The 22923-nt window shown below is 42.6% G+C and overlaps 2 protein-coding genes across 3 annotated transcripts in view; both read left to right on the top strand.

The window, feature by feature from the left end:
• Positions 1–22923, top strand: part of BTK (Bruton tyrosine kinase) — a 111197-nt gene that overhangs the window by 4214 nt on the left and 84060 nt on the right. Inside the window, exon 1 of one of the 2 annotated variants that reach the window (XM_069986377.1) lies at positions 7907–7994. The exons of the other annotated variant lie outside the window; for it this stretch is intronic. The gene's annotated coding sequence lies outside the window, so the exon portion shown is untranslated. Of the gene's footprint in view, positions 1–7906; positions 7995–22923 lie in introns of those variants that run through there. 2 annotated transcript variants of the gene reach the window in all.
• On the top strand, positions 2458–18792 carry LOC138766405 (uncharacterized). The gene is made up of 4 exons (XM_069943987.1): positions 2458–2946; positions 3037–3622; positions 4762–6324; positions 18692–18792. The coding sequence occupies exons 1-4, from the start codon at positions 2485–2487 to the stop codon at positions 18790–18792; spliced, it is 2712 nt and encodes a 903-aa protein (XP_069800088.1). The 5' UTR covers positions 2458–2484.

Below are 22923 nucleotides of genomic sequence, written 5' to 3'. Positions count from 1 at the left end.
TGGGGATATATATAGTGTGTATACTCTGTGTGTGCGCGTCGGGTGTCCACCCTGGCCCGGCCTCCGATAAGCACTTGGAGCGACAGGTCAGGATAACCCCAAGACACAGACAAACCACACACAGTCAGGAGTACACTTTTATGGCTGCAGTCTTATACGTAAGAAACTGTATGTATGACAAGGGATAGCAATGACCCTCAGAGACAGTCCTTTGGGGTTCAGGTTAGATAACAGTCTCCTATGATGTCACAAGCCACATGTAAATATGATAACATACATAACCTCTATGATAATCTATGGCAACCATGCATATACTAGCTATGTCTGCCAAGTACTAGAGGAACATCCAATCCTGGAAGATGAAAAAGGTATACTGACAGTGTTTGCCAAGACAGCCATCATGATAAGTCACAGTGCAGATATGGTGCACTCATCCCCACAGGGATTACTCACTACCCCCAACGTGCCCAGGATGGTGATTCATATACAGCCATAGCATAGGTAAGGAGCTTACCCCCATCTGTCGGCACATGCGATTGGGACCCGGGGGTCACGATCACTCAGTGACAGATGCTTGATCTGTCACTGAGTACCTTAAATGCTGCGATCGCGGTGTTTAAGGGGTTATTGAGAGTCGGCTGCGGGATCGCAGCTGACTCATTACCTGCCATCCCGGACACAGATGAGAGCAGGATTGCTATCCCTGCAGCGCTCCTGCTCTCATGAATAACCCTGTCAGTTACAGGAACTTATATATACTTTCCTACTGCACGGGGTATGTGCAGTAGGAACATGTATATACCTGTTACTGACGCAAAGGGGTTAAGGCAGCGCCATGCGCCCCCCCCCCCCCCTGAACTCCCTTACCCAACCCAGGAGGTACAGTTACGCCCTGGGTCGTAGAGGGGTTAAAAAGCATGTTTTGCCATGAAAAAAACATGAGTTTTAGATGCAGTTTCTGTAGCAAAAGAGCCCGTATAGTCCCACTATTGTAGCAGCAATTGTTTAGCTGTTTTAGTGCAGTTCGTTCAAGGTTCAGTTCAGATGAGCAACGTATAGCGAACCTGTCAAACTGGACTCTTGCGTTTATATTCACTAAATGTCAAGGATATAGGTAAATTCATTAATTAAATAATGAATTAATTATTCATACTGACTGGTATACACATTGTATAAAGCCTGCTTGCTCAAAGCCCCCTACACACATGAGTAAGAGGGTGCCTTGAAATGTCGCACAGAAAATGGATGAGAACTTTGGTCTAGCTCTGACAGTGAAAAGCATCTGCCTGTCAATAACCCCTTTACTGCACACTGACAGAGAGCCGTGACTAATCACGGACGGCTCCCGTCCAGATGACTAGCTGAAGCCCCTTTCTCATCCTCGCACAGCGCAATAAAACTACTTTTTCTCTTTTCGCCCTATGACGGCACCCCTGGAGAGGTCCACCTCCTTTCCCCATTGGACAGGAAACAGGATGCAGGGAATCCCTGGATCTTTAAAAGAAGTAACCTTCCCTCCTCTCGTCAGTTTCTGTTTCCTGTCCCAAGGGAGCAGGAGCTGGAAGGGGCTCTCCCTTCCCTACCCTGGATTAAAAGAGAGAGTGACTGGGGGTTACCGGGTTAAAACTTACCGGCTTCCCGGCGGCGTCAGGCTCCGTCATGGAGCAGCCTCCTAGTCTGGCTTCCCCCCGACACCTCCGGAAGACGGGTCCCCGGACCTCCCCTGGCCCTCCTCGGTGCGGCTGGTGCTCCAGTCTGCAGCGCTGCGCCCGCGCGCGCTGCGGCATGAGTAGCCGGAAGTACGGGGGAGGGGGTAGCTCTGCCGGCCGTGTTCGGCAACTTCCGGGGTCTGTGCCTGCTCAGGTGGAGCGCCGGGAGGGTGACGCCGGGTCAGCGCACGGCGTGGGGGCGGAGTCAGCCGGTCACATGGGATTTCGGCGCCAGATTTAAAAAGGTGCCATGATGGACGCCAGGTCAGTACTCAATCCTGGGTGCTTGAGCTGCTCTCCCTTGTGAAGCAGCTACCTGGTGCTATAACGGAAGTTCTGACCTCCTGGATCTTGGACGATCATCATGGAGGGTGAGAGCGCTGAAATCACTGAATCTACTCCTCCTGCAACTCAGGTTCCAAAGGTATGGAGTGGGTAAGAGGGGAAGTTCCCCAATCGATTTTATGTTTTTCTCTAAAGTTTTGATGTCTTGTCAATTTTAGGAAGGGTCATCCAGTAAGACTCGCTCTAAGAGTAAAGAATGTCCAACCTGTAGAAAACGATTAAGTAGCTCCTACAATAAGCTTCTTTGTGGTAGCTGTATGAATAGAGTTCTGGAAGACCAGGGACCATCTTTTGTTCGTAACATGAAGAACATCATAAAAAAGGAAATTAGGGTAGGTTTAAAAAAAAAAAAAAAAAAAAAAAAGTTTTTTTTTTTTTTTTTTAAGATATATAGATATATTTTTCTTTTTCTGCTTATTTTCAGGCTTCTATGCCTTTTCAGGCTCAGCCTCCTACAACACCAGCCCCTCCGTTAGCCCCTATACCGGCTCCAGCTCTGCCTCTTCCTATGTCAGCTCCAGCCGTTTTTCCAATTATTGATCTTGAACAACCTGGACCTAGTAGATCTGTGTCTCATCCTCCGTCCTCTTTAGGAGAAGAGGAGGACCAGAGTCTCGGCACAGAGGCAGAGGATATGGGGCAGTCGGGCTTGGAGGTTGAGGAAGTAGTGTCTGAGCCATCACCTGCGGTAGATTTTGTGGATACCTTAATCAAGGCCGTAAGAGAGACTATGGGCATAGAGGAGACTCCAGAACCTCAGACCATACAGGATAGAATGTTTGGCGGTTTGGCTCCTAAAAAACGTCCAGTCTTCCCTATTCATCAGAATATCAAGACTCTCATCAAACATGAATGGTCTAACCCAGATAGAAAATTCTTTATACCAGCCGCTGTAAGTGCTGTCTTGTCTGGTATATGTATACAATTTCTTTTTGAATATCATACGATTTACACCTACCACCTTGTGTTATTTCTCTTACAGTTCAAAAGGAAATATCCATTTGACCAAGAGGAATCTAGCACTTGGGGCGTGGCCCCCAAAATAGATCCTCCTATAGCCAAGATATTCAAACAGAATGCTCTACCTTTTGAGGACTGTGCCTCCCTGAAAGACCCAATGGACAGACGAGCAGAGATTTATTTAAAAAAGGATTGGGAGGCATCTACTGCCGTGTTTAAACCTTTAGTGGCAGCCACTTCAGTCTCAAGAGCCCTAGAGGTTTGGTTGTCTGAACTTAAGGAGATGATTAGTAAAGGGACACCTGTTGACGAACTCCTTAAACCATTTGAAACCTTGGAAAAAGCCATGTCTTTCGTTTCTGAGGCTTCAGCTGACGCCCTGAAGCTTTCCGCTCGTTCAGCCGCGGTATCTAACTCTGCTCGCAGATCCATGTGGCTTAAAGAGTGGAAAGGGGACGTCACTTCAAGATCTAAGTTATGTGGGGTCCCCTGCGAAGGTAACTTGCTTTTCGGTCCAGCTCTGGACAATATATTAGAGAAAGCATCAGACAGGAAGAAAGGGTTCCCCCTGATACCGCAACAATCTACTCGTCCCTTCAAGGGAAAAGGTAGGAACACACAGAGGAGCTCTAACACTAATAAAAAAGAGTGGAGACCCACGAAAAAAACCAAGGGGTTCCTCTTTAAGAATACTGATAACCCTAAAAAACCTACACAATGACGCCAGGTCCCTGTGGGAGGGCGTCTGTCATGTTTTTGGTCACAGTGGTGTAACATTTCTAATAGCACGGTTGTACTGGATCTAATAAAACATGGTTTAAAGATTTCATTTTTGTCCTCCCCAGGGGAAAGATTTGTAGTTACAGATCTATCATCAGAGCCTGAAAAACAGATAGCCCTCACACTAGAAGTTCAGTCCTTACTGGATAAAAAAGTTCTGATCCCGGTCCCAGAAGCAGAGTATGGTAAAGGGTTTTATTCCACTTTGTTCCTGGTAAAAAAGCCCAATGGTTCTTATAGAACCATCATCAATCTTAAACCGCTCAATAAAGTTCTTACTTATGAAAGGTTTAAGATGGAATCTGTTGCCACTGCCATCCTGAATCTCTCCCAGAATTGTTACATGGCCACGTTAGATTTGAGGGACGCTTATTACCATATCCCCATTTACCCAGACCATCAGAGGTTCTTAAGGGTGGCCGTAAAAATGCTGGATTCAGTATGTCATTTTCAGTACCGGGCGTTACCCTTTGGTATCTCACAGGCCCCTAGAGTGTTTACTAAAGTAATGGCAGAAGTGATGGCACACATAAGGGAACAAGACATAATAATCATTCCCTATCTAGATGATTTTTTGCTGGTGAGTAACTCCGCTGATTCACTACAGACCCAGATCAAAGTAGTAGAGGACATCCTGGTTAAATTAGGTTGGGAAATCAATGATGACAAATCCAACAAAATACCCTCTCAGTATTGCCAGTTCTTGGGGATCTGTCTGGATTCTAGATCCAAGAGATCCTTTTTACCCGAAAACAAAATTTCCAACATTTGCGCTAAAACTCAGGAACTTTTGGATAACCCTCAGACTACTTTCAGGAAGGCTATGTCACTTTTGGGTCTATTTACTTCCTGTATTCCTGCGGTTCCCTGGGCACAATATCACTCTAGGGTGTTCCAGTCTCAAATCCTTGGTGAATGGGACGGTGCGGTTGAATCTCTTGATTTGCCCCTCCTTCTATCTCCACAGACACTCAGATCTCTTTCCTGGTGGACACAAAGGAATCATCTCTCCAAGGGACTTCCTTGGAACTTAGAAGAGGTTGTGACAATCACCACGGACGCCAGTCCTCGGGGATGGGGAGCCCATGCAGATTCCCAGGTCTTCCAGGGCCAATGGTCTCCAGAGGAAGCCAGGGACCCACAAAACGTGAGAGAGTTGAGAGCAATATTCTTCTCCTTATCCCAGGCTCTTCCACTAATAAGAAACAAAAATGTGAGAATCTTATCAGACAACAGGGCGGCAGTGGCATATGTCAACCACCAGGGAGGCACAAGGTCACCACAGCTCATGAGGGTAACTCATTTTCTTTTCAGATTAATAGAACCACATTGCCTATCCCTGTCAGCACTTCACTTAAGAGGGGTAGACAATGTAAAAGCAGATTTCCTCAGCCGACACTCTCTAAATCAGGGAGAGTGGGAACTTTCACAGGAAGTTTTTTACCAGATCTCCAGACTGTGGGGAACACCAGAAATAGACCTGTTTGCCTCTCGAGCGAACAGGAAGATTCCCAAGTTCTTCTCCCTCTGCCCTGCCGACAAGCCCTTAGCACTGGATGCGTTAGCCCAACCGTGGAACAGGGGCCTTCTTTATGCGTTCCCTCCCATCAGACTAATTCCGAGAGTAGTCAGGAAGATCAGACAGGACAGGGCCCATGTCATACTGATAGCACCCTTTTGGCCAAGAAGGGTCTGGTTTACCTGGCTCAGAAAGATGTCCCTGACGGATCCTTGGATACTACCAGACAGAGCAGATCTCCTCAGCCAGGGCCCAGTCTTCCATCCACAAGCTCACAATCTTCACATGACTGCCTGGCATTTGAAAGGCAACTGCTGATAGATAGAGGCCTTTCTTCTGAAGTCATCACTACCTTGCTTGCCAGCAGAAAGAGAGTTACCTCGATGATATACTTACGCACTTGGAAAACATTTTGCAGATTTGTAAATAAACCGATAAACGTACTGGCTGCCCCGGACATTCCTTTAATTCTACAGTTTCTTCAGGAAGGTCTAAATAAAAACCTTAGACCCAGCACTCTTAAAGTACAGATCTCGGCACTCTCTGCCCTCTACGATTATAAACTGGCGGACCATCCATGGATTAAGAGGTTCGTTAAAGCAGCCAGCAGGTTGTGTCCCACTGTCAAGTCTAAGATTCCTCCCTGGGATCTCAATCTAGTGATAAATGGTCTCACCACTAAGCCTTTTGAACCATTAGTTGAAAGCCATATTAAATTCCTATCATATAAGTTAGCCTTTCTCCTAGCCATAACGTCAGCCAGAAGAGTTAGCGAGATTAGGGCTTTCTCTATACAGACTCCCTACATGACCATTAGAGATGACAGGGTGGTCCTATCACCTGACCCGGCCTTCTTACCAAAGGTAGTCACTGATTTTCATAGATCTCAGGAGGTAGTGTTACCATCATTTTGCAGCACACCAGCTAATGAACAAGAGATATCTTTTCATAGTCTTGACGTTAGAAGAGCTATTCTACATTATTTAAAAGTCACAGAAGAATGGCGCTTAAGTAATAACTTACTGATATCCTTCCAAGGGAAATATAGGGGTAGAGCAGCCTCTACACAAACAATAGCCAGATGGGTCAAACAAGCGATTGGAGAGTGTTACAGGGCTAAAGACATGATAACGCCAGTGGGGTTTGGAGCTCATTCAACTAGAGCAGTAGCTACCTCTTGGGCGGAGAGGGCAGCAGTTTCCATTGACCAAATTTGCAGAGCAGCAACATGGAGCACCCCACATACTTTTTTCAGACATTACAGATTACAACTATCATCTACTGAGGATCTGACCTTTGGTCGCAGAGTTCTACAAGCTGTAGTCCCCCCCTAGGCGGCCATATTCCTATTCTACTCTCCAGGGGTGCCGTCATAGGGCGAAAAGAGAAAATTAAAAATTACTAACCGGTAATTTCTTTTCTTTGAGCCCATGACGGCACCCCGCCTAAATCCCGCCCTTGTATATATAAAAAAAAAAAAAAAAAAAAAAAAAGACATACAAAACACAAAAAAAAAAAAAAAAAAATGTGTGCATTTCTATATTTTTTTGTGTGTGTTGTGAGCTTCGCTCCTAGGTCCTTGCTAAATACTGACGAGAGGAGGGAAGGTTACTTCTTTTAAAGATCCAGGGATTCCCTGCATCCTGTTTCCTGTCCAATGGGGAAAGGAGGTGGACCTCTCCAGGGGTGCCGTCATGGGCTCAAAGAAAAGAAATTACCGGTTAGTAATTTTTAATTTTCCCTGCTGTAAAGATACCGCTACAGACGCCGCTGGTAGCTTTGGGGAGCTGCACAGCAGAGCTATACTGTGCAGCAGGTAACCATATCGGCACAATCGTACTGGTTGGTTACCTCTAAGGCCTTATTCACACGTTCCGTAATTTACGGATCCGTATTTCCGGATCCGAGTTAGTGCACATTGAAGTCTATTGGGCTATTCACACGATCAGTAGCAGAAATGGATGAAAATCAATCCGTAAAAAAAAAAGGACATGTCCTAGTGCGGACCGGGTGCGGACCCATTTTTTTTTGCGGATCCTCTCATTGAAATGAATTGGTTACGGATTGTTTACGGATTGTAACATGTTGGCATCCGTATTTCCGCAAAAAAATCCGGATGAAGTGCATTGAAAAGCAATGAGTAGTAAAAAAATGGAATTACGGAAATACGGATGGAATACGGATGGAATACGGATGGAATACGGATGTCCAATCCGCAATTTCTCACGGGTTGTTTCAGGACCAGAAAAAAATACTGAACGTGTGCATAAGGCCTTAGACTACAATTAGTAGATAACTAGTAGGAAATAATGGGTTGTTCTTTTAAAATGATGTCTTGCTATAATAACACTTAACTAATGTTTTTTTATTTAGTCACCTTTTTAATTATATGATATTGTATGAGTAAATGCAATAGGCCAACTACACATTTTAAGTATGAAATAGTATTGCACTTAATAGGCTGAGGGTGCCACTTCAGTCTCATTTGTGCAGTAATCAAAACTGAGCTAGCTCCTGACACAGGAAACTAAAAAGAGGAACTGGGAGTATTATGAAAAAAACAGAAGAATAAAAGCTTCTCAGTCTTCAGCATGTTTGTCTTCATCCAGTTCATTAGAGCTGTCTGTAAGGTACAATAGTGCCTTACTGTAAGGTTACACAGAAGGAACTCAAGTACCTCTGTAAGTATAAGTTTACTGGTAATATAATATATTTTTCATTCATAATCTTTTTTTTCTTTTTTTTATTTATTAGTAAGATATATGAAAAGATGGTAGTCTTAAAGACCAAATTGTATGGCAAGTGAGTTATGCATATGTGAAAATGAACGCAGGTGCAGAAATTACATAAATTATGCAAAAGCATTGTATTGAAATAGAATATTGACACACAGTAAATGTATTGGCCCAGATGTACTGTTCTCATCCTGACAGTTAACCACAGCTTTTGCCACAGAATTTTGGCACATATTTTCAGTGCAAGAAAAAAACAGAACAGTGCTCCAATAGCATTTTTAAACCTGATAAAGTCATCGCATCCCCACAGATGTATTATTGACAACTATATAAAAAATGCAATTTTTAATTTGGTCAGAAAAATCCCAAAAAAAAATCTGTAGGTAAAGTTTTTTTCTTTTAGAATTATAATTTACCTTTTTTTTTTGTTCATATGTCCTTTTACTCCAAAAAGAAACTTTTAATATTAAAAAGCTTCCAAAAATGTATGAAATAATTTGATTGAAAAAACAATATATATTTAATTTGATATAAAGAAAGAAAAATATTTAACTTATATGGAAAAAAACGTAGAACAATAGTAAAACTGAGCTGTTATATGAATGGGGGAGATAATAAAAGCTATGTTAATAACTGATGCAGAGTGTGCCACAGAACTGGCTTACATGACTTACACCACATTTGCAATGTGTTTTAGGCTGCCTTTACACAAAGAGAATTATCTGACAGATTTTTAAAGCCAAAGCCAGTAACAGACTATAAACAGAGAACAGGTCATAAAGGAAACACTGAAATTTCTCCTCTTTTCAAATCCATTCCTGGCTTTGGCTTGAAAAAATCTGACAGATAAATCGCTGTGTAAAGGCACCTTAACCCCTTAAGGACAGAGCCAATTTCGATTTTTGTGTTTTCGGTTTTTCCTCCTTGTGCTTAAAAGGCCATAGCACTTGCATTTTTCCACCTAGAGACCCACATGAGCCCTTATTTTTTGCGTCACTAATTGTACTTTGCAATGACAGGCTGAATTTTTGCATATAGTACACTGCGAAACCAGAAAAAAATTCAAAGTGTGGTGAAATTGAAAAAAAAAAACGCATTTTGTTTATTTGGGGGAAATGTGTTTTTACGCCATTCGCCCTGGGGTAAAACTGACTTGTTATATATATTCCTCAAGTCGTTACGATTAAAACGATATATAACATGTATAACTTATATTGTATCTGATGGCCTGTAAAAAATTTAAACCATTGTCAACAAATATACGTCACTTAAAATCGCTCTATTCCCATGCTTATAGCGCTTTTATCCTTTGGTCTATGGGGTTGTGTGAGGTGTCATTTTTTGCGCCAAGATGTTTACTTTCTATCGATACCTTGATTGCGCATATACGACTTTTTGATCACTTTTTATTACAATTTTTCGGGATTTGATGCGACCAAAAATGCGCAATTTTGCACTTTGGGATTTTTTTGCGCTGACGCCGTTTACCGTGCGAGATCAGGAATGTGATTAATTAATAGTTTGGGCGATTACGCACGCGGTGATAGCAAACATGTTTATTTATTTATTTACTTTTATTAATAACCTGGGAAAAGGGGGGTGATTCAGACTTTTATTAGGGGAGGGGGATTTTTACTTATAATGACACTTTTTTTTTTACTTTTACACTTATACTAGAAGCCACCCTGGGGGACTTCTAGTATAAGTGCTTTGATCTCTCATTGAGATCTCTGCAGCATAGATATGCTGCAGAGATCCATGAGATCGGCACTCGTTTGCTTTCGGCAGCTGCAGCCGAAAGCAAACGAGTGCCGATCCGGGGACGGCGCCATCTTGGAGCGGTCCCCGGCCGGCTTCAGTTACGGAGATCGCTCCTCCGGGATAACATCCCGGAGGAGCGATCTCCCCACTAGACACCAGCGATGACGCTGCGTCCGGTAATCGGATGCAGCTGTCATGTTTGACAGCTGCATCTGATTACTGTATTAGCGGGCACGGCGATCGGACCATGCCCACTAATACCAGCGGTCCCGGGCTACAAGTGGCACCCGGGACCGCCGCGGTTCAGAGCGGGGTCGCCGCGTGGCCCTGCTCTGAACTACCTTACCGGCATCAGGGCGTAAATTTACGCCCGATGTCGTTAAGGGGTTAAGGCCCTATAACACCAACAGATCTGACGACAGATTATCTGCCAAAGATTTGAAGCCAAACCCAGGAACAGACTATAATCAGAGAACAGGTCATAAAGAAAAAAACTGGATTTCTCCTCTTTTTAAATCCACTCCTGGGTTTGCCTTCAAATCTTTGGCAGATAATCTGTCGTCAGATCTGTCGGTGTAATAGGGCCTTTAGACATTTTTGTGCCTTGCTTGAAGAGGGGTATGGAATTGGTAAATGAGGACAGGACTAATGGTGCGTTTACACAGGCAGATTTATCTGACAGATTTTTGAAGCCAAAGCCAGGAACAGAGCATAAATAGGGAACAGGTCATAAAGGAAAGACTGAGATTTCTCCTCTTTTCAAATCCATTTCTGGCTTTGGCTTCCAAAATCGTGTAAACGCACTATTAGGGTCCATTTACACAGAAAGATTATCTGACAGATTATCTGCCAAAGATTTGAAGCCAAAGCCAGAAACAGACTATAAACACAGATCAAGTCATAGAGGAAAGCCTGAGATTTCTTCTCTCTTCAAATCCATTCCTGGATTTGGCTTCAAATCTTTGGCAGATAATCTGCCAGATAATCTTTCTGTGTAAATGGGCCCTTAGGACACTATTACACCAACAGATTATCTGACAGATGAACCAAAGCCAGGAATGGACTATAAACAGAGAACAGGTAATAAAGGAAAGACGGAGATTTCTCCTCTTTTCAAATCCATTCCTGGCTTTGGCTTAAAAATATCTGTCAGATAATCTGTTGGTGTAATAGAGCCCTTAAATGCACCAACTTTTGGCCAATTACTACATGGTACAAACTAAGGGCTTATTTCCATGCTCTGTAATCGGATTCTTTAGACAGGGAAGCCGTGTAGTGAACTCTTTCTCTCCTTGGCATCATGTATCAATATGATGCAGGGATGCAGCTGGTAAAGTGAATCTTTGTGAAGATTTAAACACTATTCCCGCTCTCGGAATCATATTGATACATGATGCCGAACAGGGAAGAAGTCCACTGCAGAGCTTCCCCGTCCATAGGGACTTTGGGACGAAATAAACTGTGGGAATACTCCCTGAGGCTATGTTCACACTACGTATGAGTCCGGACGTAGTTCGTACGCAGCCGTACATGTGCTGCTAAAAGTACGGCCGTGGGAAAAATAGACATGCGGCCGGATTGTGAACATGCGGGCGAACCGCGAACATACGCCCGTAGTAGAGTTATGCTTCCCTAGCTTGTTTCGAAGCGATCTGAAACAGGTCATTTACTTGGAAATCTTTGCCCAGCCCAATAAAACTCACAGAACCTTTTGGATCTAAAAATCAAGTTCAATTTGGCTGAAATAAGTACTCCGTACGGGACCGCAAGGAAATCCACGGCCGTGAGTTGGAACATTTCCGTCCTCAAACAATGGTCTTGTTCATTTTTCACAGCGCCGTATTTGATCCGGCCGTAAGCTCATACGTAGTGTGCACTGTGCGGGCGTATATTGTATACTTTCATCAACCTCAAAACTAAGTGCGTATATTCGCAGTTCGCACTACGGCCGGAAAGATACGTAGTGTGAACATAGCCTCAGACTACACAGTTGGAGCCCTTAGTGACTGAGTCCTCTTGGGCCTTAATGACCAAGCCAGATTTTGAAAATCTGGTATGGATAACTTTATCAGGTTATAAACCTATGATGGTTTCACACATTCAAGTAATTTTAAGGTTTTTTTTTATTATTATTATTATTTAAGTAGTTAAAAAGTCATTTTCTCATATAAGTTAAAAAAGCAAAAATTGTTAAAACTTCAAAAAATCATCATGCCACATACTTATGTACTTTCTGTACAAATATTTTGTCATTGATATATTTCAATCTGTTTATTTTGGTAGCAGTTTTTTTTTTAATCAATTTAGAAAATGTATAGTACTAACTGTTGTTTTAGAAGGACATATGTGTCAGAATGATAGAAACCCCCCCACAAATGACCTCATTGTAGAAAATAAACCCCGTAAGTAATTTACCTAGGGGTGTATTAAGTATTTTGATCCCACAGTGTTTGAACAAAATAAATACAAAGCAGGGAACAAAATGTACTTACATGCATGGAAATTAAGCAATGTTCACTATAATTTATTACACTGTGATCATAACTATCCCCATTATAGCCCTAACACAATATCTGGGCACATGGTGAGACCCAACATGGAGGGAGCGACTGGTGACTTTTAGAGCAACCATTTTTTTAAAAAATCTGTCAGGCGCCATTGAACACTGAGGTTATGTTCACATAATGGTTTTGGTTGTATTTTTAAAATGCTATCATTTTGACGCTAAAATATAGATGTATACTGATAAGTACGGACCTAATTTTTAAACTACAGCTAAATTTTCTCCTCAAAATGACGGCCGCCCAAAAATACCATGGTGGAAAAAATGGTGTACTGTTGATGTAACCTCTGAGAGGTATTGAGCTACCAGAAAGATCAAAACCCCCCAAAAATCATTAGGGAAATGTACCCAGTATGGAAAAGAAAAAACTAATACTTCTCCCTAAAGAATACCCCATAAAGTAAAACAGAAATTATAAAGAATTATACTCCCTGAAAAGAACCCTCTCCCACCCCTTTTTGTGCTTTCTTTTCCCAGTGTAGAAAAGTAAAAAAAAATTAATGCCTTTCCCGAAAGAATACCCCACAAAGTAAAATAGAAATTGTAAAGAAGCTGTCTCTCTAAAAATAAACCTTCCCCCAGGTTGCAGTGTAAATAAATCTTTATGAATGATGTTTGCAGAAATCCTTCCACCGGGGCATAACTAGAAAATGCCGGATCCCGTGGCAAACATTTGAATTGGGTCCCCAATCAAATACATAAACAAGATACAAAAAAGAAAAAAAAAAAGAAAAAGCAAGTGTATGTATATATTTATTTATTTATACAATAAGCTATTTATACAATAAGCTATATACAAAGTTCCAAATGGGCCCCCTTTGTACCAAAAGATTGTTAACCCTCCCCCTCCAAAATGACCCTATTTTGCAAACTAAACTCTTCAAAATATTTACTCAGTTTTATAAACTACAGCTTTAACCCCTTCGGGACCAGGCTAATTTTCCTTTTTGCATTTTCGTTTTTTCCTCCTTGTGCTTAAAAGGCCATAGCACTTGCATTTTTCCACCTAGAAACCCGCATGAGCCCTTATTTTTTGCGTCACTAATTGTACTTTGCAATGACAGGCTGAATTTTTGCATATAGTATACTACGAAACCAGAAAAAAATTCAAAGTGTGGTGAAATTGAAAAAAAAACGCATTTCTTTTATTTGGGGGGAATGTGTTTTTACGCCATTTGCCCTGGGGTAAAACTGACTTGTTATGCATGTTCCTCAAGTCGTTACGATTAAAACAATATATAACATGTGTAACTTTTATTGTATCTGATGGCCTGTAAAAAATGCAAACCATTGTTAACAAATATACGTTCCTTAAAATCGCTCTATTCCCAGGCTTATAGCGCTTTTATCCTTTGGTCTATGGGGCTGTGTCAGGTGTCATTTTTTGCGCCATGATGTGTTCTTTCTATCGGTACCTTGATTGCGCATATACGACTTTTTGATCGCTTTTTATTAAATTTTTTCTGGATTTGATGCAACCAAAAATGCGCAATTTTGCACTTTGGGATTTTTTTGCGCTGACGCCGTTCACCGTACGAGATTAGGAATGTGATTAATTAATAGTTCGGGCGATTACGCGCGCGGCGATAGCAAACATGTTTATTTATTTATTTGTTTACTTTTATTTATAACCTGGGAAAAGGGTGGTGATTCAGACTTTTATTAGGGGAGGGGGCTTTTTACTTATAACAATACTTTTTTTTTTACACATATACTAGAAGCCCCCCTAGGGGACTTCTAGTATATACACTTGGATCTCTCATTGAGATCTTTGCTGTATAGATATACAGCAAAGATCAATGAGATCGGCACTCGTTTGCTTTCGGCTGCTGCAGCCAAATACAAACGAGTGCCGAGACGGGGACGGCGCCATCTTGGATGAGTCCCCGGCCGGCATCAGACAGGGAGATCGCTCCTCCGGGACAACGTCCTGGAGGAGCGATCTCCGCCACTAGACACCAGGGAAGTGCTGCAGCCGGTAATCGGATCCAGCTGTCATGTTGTACAGCTGCATCTGATTACTGTATTAGCGGGCATGGCGATCGGACCGTGCCCGCTAATACCGGCAGTCCCGGGCTACAAGCGGCACCCGGGACCGCCGCGGTTCAGAGCCGGGTCGCCGTACGGCCCCGTTCTGAACGCCCGCACCCGCGCGAGGACGTACAGTTACGTCCTCGTGCGGGAAAGGGTTAATGCTGTGTTGCACACATGACAGGGGTTGTTTTTTTTTTTTTTTTTGCAAAACTGCCGTTGCAGTTTTTGAGCCAAAGCCAGGAGTGGATCTGGCAGGTAGGAGACATAGAAGTGCTTCCTTTATTTTACCTATTACTTTTAATCCACTTTTGTTTTGGCTCAAAACTGCAGTGGCAGTTTAAAAAAAAGAGCTATGTGTAAAATCAGCAAAAGACATCTTGGGGTATATCAAGTACCTATATCAAGTAGTATCTTGAGATATATAGTACCTGAAAGTTTGGGCTGTGAACTGTGGTCTGACCAGACAGTGGGGCTCAAAAACAAAGGCTCATTCTGTGACTTTAAGACATATAGTAATTCCCGCGCCTCCGCTGCTCAAGACATCACATTGAGACAGTGAGGTGGGTGAGATTCCGAGTGGAGTCCCGGCGCTGGTGACACTCAGAATTTCTGCCGGTTTTGCTTAGTGTGAACGGGCCATATGTGTACTCACTGCACTTACTGACAGCAGCTCCCTGTGTACCTCATTAAGCTAAAACCAGCCCCTCTCCTCCAGGTTGTGCTGTCCTGCACTGTGGTGAGTCCGTCCATAAGATGACTGACATGGAGGAACATATGACAATGCCCGCCGCCAATGTCCACCACTGAGCATGTATATGCCTATGGAGGACAAGGTCACATGATCCTCCATGTCGGCCATCTTATGGACTGACTCACTAAAGAGCAGAACAGCACGGGCTGGATGAGCAGAGTTTGATTTTAGCTCTGTGAGGTTACACAAGGAGCTGCTATCAGTAAGTACAGTGAGTACACTTACTTATACTGTACACTGAACTATTTTACTATAAAGTGACCAACCCCGTTAACAAAGAAGCTGTAGCCATTGAAGACAGCATCCCACTCAGTTGTCTAGCAGGTTAGTGCAAAAAAAATAAATCTATATTCAGGTGGGGAGCAATGTATATGAAAATGGAGTAAATGTTGCCGTTCTTAGCATCTGCACATAATAAAATAGCTACAGGGCTAGAAAATGTAACATTTTCTGGTTCTATAGTTTGTTTGTTTTTTTGAATTTTTGAACAAAATTTTTCTAACATAAATCAAAACACTATAGTGCTAAGACATCAGAACATAGTAAATTATAAAAGTTTCAAAGGGACTGGTTGTACATCGTCTCTTACAGTGAAACTGTCATTGAAATTTTTATTGCAGAAATCAATAGTACAAGCGTAAGGATCTCTGTAATAAGTTTTATTAGGGGGAAAAAATCTCTTTCTGTACTGTAGGGAGACACTGGGAGAATGTGGGAATGTAAGAATAGCACGTCTATGTTCTTTGCCAGGGCAACAACATATGCCCTTTAAGATTAGGTTGTCCCTGCACAATGCTCTGCTTTCTCCCTTTCTCAGTATATGGCCTTTTACTGTTTTGGACCAGTGTTCCTCAACTCCAGTCCTAAAGACTCACCAACAGGTCATGTTTTGAGGATTTCCTCGTATTTGAAATGTGAAATAACTATAGTCAGTGTATCAGGTATTATCACAGGTGTCCTTTGTATGAAATATCCTCAAAACTTGACCGGTTGGTGGACCATGAGAACAGGAGTTAGGAAACATTGTTTTAGAAAATTTCTCAGGTTTCTCCTAATGATTCCACAGGCCCAGTGCCCAGTTTGTTGGGCAGGTAATAGCGAAAGTGCAATTGTGGTTTAAGCCAAAGAAAACAAAAGCATATGCACAAGGAGGTAGCACATCAAAAAAAACCTTTATTATAATATTATCACAAATACAAAATTAGAACACTAAATCAATTATGCAGGAGTATAGGAATAAGGGAGACAAACCCCAAATACCACTCTACATTAAAAACAATTAAAATGTCTACATAAGTCCTGCCGGCATACCAGCAAGGACTATTCAACCACACCGACCCTGGACTGTATGCACAATATAAGAGTATAACCAAGCTGCCTAGGCAGAAAATCTGTAACCTATAACAACACCACAATGGTATATAGATGGAATAAAAAGATAAAGAGGATAACCATATCAGTCCTAAAAGGTATGAAAAGATGGGTCAGGTGGGAAGGAGTTACCCCACGCGTTCCCAGCGGCTTCCTCGGGGATATCAATTGTGGTTTAAGGAGATTTGTGTTGGGGACCATTAATAGGAGTTTTAGCAGCCTGTAATAAACAGCTCTGCATGTACAGTATTTTTGCTCATTAAATAAGTTCAAGGGAGGCCTGGATGCTTTTCTTAAAAAATATAATATTACAAGTTATGGGCATTAGATTTCTGGTGATACGTTGATCCAGGGATTATTTTGATTGCCATTGGAGTCGGGAGGGAGTTTTCTCCCTGTGATGGGGAAATTGTCATCTGCTTCATAAAGGTTTTTGCCTTCCCCAGGATTAACACAATAGGGTTTCCCTAGGTTGAACCTGATGGACTCTTGTCTTCTTTCAACCTTATTAACTTTGTTACTATGTTGCCATGACTATCATGTTAATTAATTCTTAAGAGGAGAAAAATTTAACAAATACCTGAATTCTGTGCTATTTACATGGATACCTGCAGTGGCCACAAAATCAGGCAATTGAAGCATCAGGCAAATTAGTGACCTGGAACATGGTTGAATGGTAAACCTAACACGTCTGCTAGGAGGTTCCTCATCTGATTCTGTAGAAGAAGAGGAGGAAGAAGAAGACAGAACTGCTCCTCTCTACTATCAGAATCAGCCAAAGATGCCAAGAAGGCATTTGCCTCTTTCTTTTAGAATTGTAAAAGTATAACTATGAACAATTCTACTGAGCTCCCTCATTACATAGGGTTATAGAAGGTTTATTAGATATCAAGGACAAATAGAGGACAGTGTGGTGTAAGCTGTAAAGCTGTGAAATGGCTCCTGTCCTGTCACTTTGTGTGACAGTACACACCGTCCTCCGCTCTCCTGGTGTAGTTAAAGGAGAAGTCTGCCCATGTGAAAAAAATTGGCAGGGGGGAACATAACAAACATCTGTTACTTACCTCTCCCCTTACCCACGAAGCACCAAAAGGCATTTTTCCCAAAGTTGCAAAGATATCACTGAGTGGCTGAGCAGGCAGTCAATCAACTGGGTTGTGATGTTGCTGCCAAAGAAGATACCGTAGCCCGGCACGAGTACGCCAGTCTTAAATAAAGACCCCGTTTCCCAGACTGATTTACTAAGAGCCACAGACATGTAAATCTGGTTGACCCTGGAGCAGGTATTGCTTAACAAATATAGACCGAGAGAAGGTGTAGATTTGTGCCATGATTTACGCCTGCGAGCAAGCCATGCCATGCCTCCTCCAGGCCTTATCATGCCCCCTGCCCGCTAATTGGGCGAGCGGGGATGCAGCTGGCATACGCCTGGGGTTCATTTTGATGAGTAACCCACTGAGTACAACATTGTGTAAGTACTCTGGGAGGTAGTAGCCGACTCACAAGTAGAAGATCCCTTAAAAAGCTGACTTCTCAAATTCCTGAACGACAGCTTGTCTCCGTTCAGGACACTCTTCTTCCATATTCAGCTGTTCCACAAATCTTTGCACTTCCCACTCCTGCTCTTTCTTTCTTTCTTTCTTTCTTTCTTTCTTTCTTTCTTTCTTTCTTTCTTTCTTTCTTTCTTTCTTCTAAGGTGGACTGGAGGCAGTAGATACTGCTACAGGAGGGGTCTCTCATTCAATGTTCAGGGCTAAAGCATGACTCTCTTTCAAACTCCCAATCCGGGTCAGCAACTGGGGGGCTAAATAAACTTCTTTCATTAAGGGTACATGGAGGGAGCTCAAAAAAGTTTTGACAGTTTCACTGGGACTAATAGACTCCAATCACATGGGGCATCACTTCAGCATCCAAGCCCCATGTTGCTTCCCAGTATGATGGTGGTAGAACATCTGGAACTGGCTTCTCACCCCATTTGTTGAGTGGTCTTGCCACAAAAGTGCAAGCAGAAACACTCCAAAGATCCACTTCTCCCAGTAAAATCAATGGGACATAAAAGAGCATGTTTTTGCTATGAATGTGCATTTTTTCACTGCAAAAGAGTCCCTATAGTTCCACTATTGTAGCTGCAATTGTTTAGCTGTTTTATGTGGTTTGTTTCAGGTTCGGTTCAGATGAACTCAAATGTTTTGGCAGAGTTCAGCGTTCCTGGCGAACCAAACCTTGGAAAAGTTTGCTTATCTCTGATTGTCACCTCATTTTAAGATTGTCAGAAATTGTTATCCGTAAATCCCTCTCTTTTTCCCAAGTGCGTTATTAAACCATTTTATCATTTTCCATATTACCCCAGGAATATCAACTCTATTGCACTCTCTTGTGTCCTCAAGAGACAAACCTTTCCTACCAAACTTTCTTTTATGTCACTTACAAACATATTAGAATAGGACCTAGAACAGACCCTTGTGGTACACCACTTGTAACCAGTCTTTGCTCAGAAGATACACCATTAACAACAACTTTCTGATATCTATCCTTCAACCAACCACAAATTCACCAAACTATGCAGGGATTAAGTCCAATTTTCATTAAAACGAATGTACCATCAGGTACATTCACTTTAGGTGTAGCATATTAATAGAACGGACCGGCTCGGTGAAGCGCGCGGTTCTTTTTTTTGAACCCTGGTCTGGTTCCTGCACAGCGCCAGACTATTACCGGGCACCGTCCCGGTCTGAAGCACTGGATGTGGAGGAAACCCCTGCCCCTCTGTGATGCAGCTCTATTAGAATCAATGGAGCTGCGTCAAAGAGGGGCAGGGGTTTTCTCCCACTGGGGCCAGGCCGGCTCATCTGCAGTGCTTTAGCCCGGGCCGGTGTGCGGGAAAAAAAGAGGACATCGGCTCTGGCTTCCCTGCGCCATTTTATTGATATGCTACACTTAATGGAATGTACCTGATGGTACATTCGCTTTAACTTATTAACCAACTCATTATGGGGAACTGTATTAAAGTCTTTGCTGAAGTCCTGATAGGCGATATGCACGGCATCACCTTCACTAATGATCATGATCAAAGAATTCAACGAGATTAGTCTGACATGATCTGCCCACAGTAAAGACTTGCTAGTTTGGATCCATCAAATTGTTGATCTTTAGGTGATCTATTATGTTCTTTTTTTAGAAGAGTTTCCATCATTTGTAATACTACAGATGTTAAGCTAACTGGCCTGTAGTTACTGGGCTCTACTCCCCTTGACCATTCTCCCCCCGTCTACTCCCCTTGACCATGGGTATTGACCATTCTCCAATTATCAGTAACATCTCCTGTTAGCAGGGATTGGTTATACAGATCCATATGGGGGGGCATCAATCACTGATAGGAGTGGACACCATCTGGACCCATTGCTTTATTCAACTTTTTCAACTCCTCTTCAACATCGTCTTCTCAAAACACTGGGGCTGACCCCTTACAACTAGAGACAATGCTATGTTGAACCATTAACAGAAAAAACTTTGCAGATTGCTATCACTGTAGTCATGCTGGTAAAAATAGATGAGAACCTATACCCTTAATTTATACAGTTCAGTAGAATGTGCAGGGAACCTGCCTGGGGACAGCCAGGAAAATGTATCCAGAAGAAAAGAAGATATAACAGCTTTTGGGTCCCTAGAAACCATTTACATTATTGACAAAATCCACACAAAATACTTGACAGGTAGGTTGTGTTTTTCTAGACGCGTTTCGTCTACAACTAGCCTCAGAAAAGCAATGTACCTAGTGGTACATTCACTTTAAAGCATAATAACAAAAAATAATGAATGTAAATTGCAAACATCCTTTATTTCACATCTACTGTTGATTTAGATTTTAACATTTATAACGACAGATAGGATTTCTTCCAGAACGGCAGATGGTACACAGCACAGGAACTACTGGACATTAGGGATACAACCACTCTGGGTGACTGGAGGGTAAGACAGTTGACACATTTTCTGAGGCCCCTTCCAGAACCGTCCGGTTTCTCCCACACCTTTACCTCTTTTGAAACGATATGCTTGGGGTCTGATTCATTGCGTGACTCCCTTTCCATATTTTATTCAATCTTGCTCTCTCCTTCTAAGGGCTTTCACCCTCCTTTTGTGAAATACACGGTTTTGTCTATCTGCAATGCCAGCGTTCCTGTAAAGCACACATATCAATCAATTCAGGTCTATTGCAAACAGTCGTTATACTGCTACTACAGCTACTATAGACTACAACCAAAAAAGAAAACAGATGCAGATTTTTCGTAGCAAAAAACTTTTATATCTTTATTGAATACTAGAAAATGTACCCGGCGCTGCCCGGGTATAAAGTGTCAGTGTGTTAATTAGATTTGTTCTAAGGTGCCCAGGAGGCCAAGCTAAAGGTATTGTTTCATCTGAGTTAATCAGTGGAATTAGTGTATACCTGTAGTGCATAGTTGGAGGGGTTCTGTATACCCACAATGTATAGTTTTTAGGGGTCTCGCATATCTGTAGTGCATAGTTGGGGGGGCTGTATACCTATAGTGTATAGTTGAGGGAGGTCCTGTATACCTGCAGTGTACAGTTGGTGAAGGTCCTGTATACCTATACTGTATAGTTCGGGGGTCCTGTATACCTGTAGTATATAGTTGGTGCTGTATACCTGTAATGTATAGTTGGTGGAGGTCTTGTATACCTGTAGTTTATAGTTTGAGGGTCCTGGATACCTGTAGTGTATAATTGGTGGAGGTCTTGTATACCTGTAGTATATAGTTCGGGGGTCCTGTATACCTGTAGTAAATAGTTTGAGGGTCCTGTATAACTATAGTAAAGAGTTGGTGGAGGTCCTGTATACCTGTAGTGTATAGTTTGGGGTCCGATATACCTGTAGTATATAGCTGGTGGAGTTCCTGTATACCTATAGTATATTTGGGGTCCTGTATACTTGTAGTATAGAGTTGGTGAAGGTGCTGTATACCTGTATTATAGAGTTGGTGTAGGTCCTGTATACCTGTAGTGTATAGTTTTGGGGTCCTGTATACCTGTAGTGTATAGTTGGTGGAGGTCCTGTATACCTGAAGTATATAGTTGGTGGAGGTCCTGTATACCTGTAGTATATAGTTTTGGGGTCCTGTATACCTGTAGTGTAAAGTTTGGGGTCCTGTATACCTGTAGTATATAGTTTTGTGGAGGTCCCGTGCACTTGTAGTATATAGTTTTGGGGTCCTGTATACCTGTAGTGTCCTGTATACCTGCAGGGTTGTATTTACCCGTATGGCAGTGTTATTCAGTCACAGAGTGTCGGTATTGGTCATGTCTGGTATGGGGGTGTTATCCAGTCACAGTATGGCGGTATTGGTCAGGTCTGGTGTGGCGGTGTTATCCAATCACGGTATGGTGGTATTGGTCAGGTCTGGTATAGCAGTGTTATCCAGTCACAGTATGGCAGTATCGGTCAGGTCTGATATGATGGTGTTATCCAGTCACAGTATGGTGGTATTGGTCAGGACTGGTGTGGCGGTATTACCCAGTAACAGTTTGCCGGTATTGGTCAGGTCTGGTATGGCAGTGTTATCCAGTCACAGTATGGCGGTATTGGTCAGGTCTGGTATGACAGTGTTATCCAGCACAGTATGGCGGTATTGGTCAGGTCTGGTATGGCAGTGTTATCCAGTCACAGTATGGCGGTATTGGTCAGGTCTGGTGTGGCAGTGTTATCCAGTCACAGTATGGCGGTATTGGTCAGGTCTGGTGTGGCAGTGTTATCCAGTCACAGTATGGCGGTATTGGTCAGGTCTGGTGTGGCAGTGTTATCCAGTCACAGTATGGCGGTATTGGTCAGGTCTGGTGTGGCGGTGTTATCCAGTCACAGTATGGCGGTATTGGTCAGGTCTGGCAGTGTTATCCAGTCACAGTATGGCGGTATTGGTCAGGTCTGGTATGACAGTGTTATCCAGCACAGTATGGCGGTATTGGTCAGGTCTGGTGTAGCAGTGTTACCCAGTCACAGTTTGGTATATCTGTTGTGCCCTGTATATACATGTACTGTATGGATGGAGTAGGGGGTCCTGTATATACATGTACTGTATAGATGGAGTAGGGGGTCCTGTATATACATGTTCTGTATAGATGGAGTAGGGGGCCCTGTATATACATTTACTGTATAGATGGAGTAGGGGGTCCTGTATATACATGTACTGTATAGATGGAGTAGGGGCTCCTGTATATACATGTCCTGTATAGTTGGAGTAGGGGGCCCTGTATATACATGTACTGTATAGATGGAGTAGGGGCTCCTGTATATACATGTACTGTATAGATGGAGTAGGGGGTCCTGTATATACATGTACTGTATAGATGGAGTAGGGGGCCCTGTATATATATATGTACTG

This window comes from Dendropsophus ebraccatus, chromosome 10, assembly GCF_027789765.1.
Source record: "Dendropsophus ebraccatus isolate aDenEbr1 chromosome 10, aDenEbr1.pat, whole genome shotgun sequence".
NCBI lineage: Eukaryota > Metazoa > Chordata > Amphibia > Anura > Hylidae > Dendropsophus > Dendropsophus ebraccatus.
This window is presented reverse-complemented; position numbering and strand designations above follow the sequence as displayed.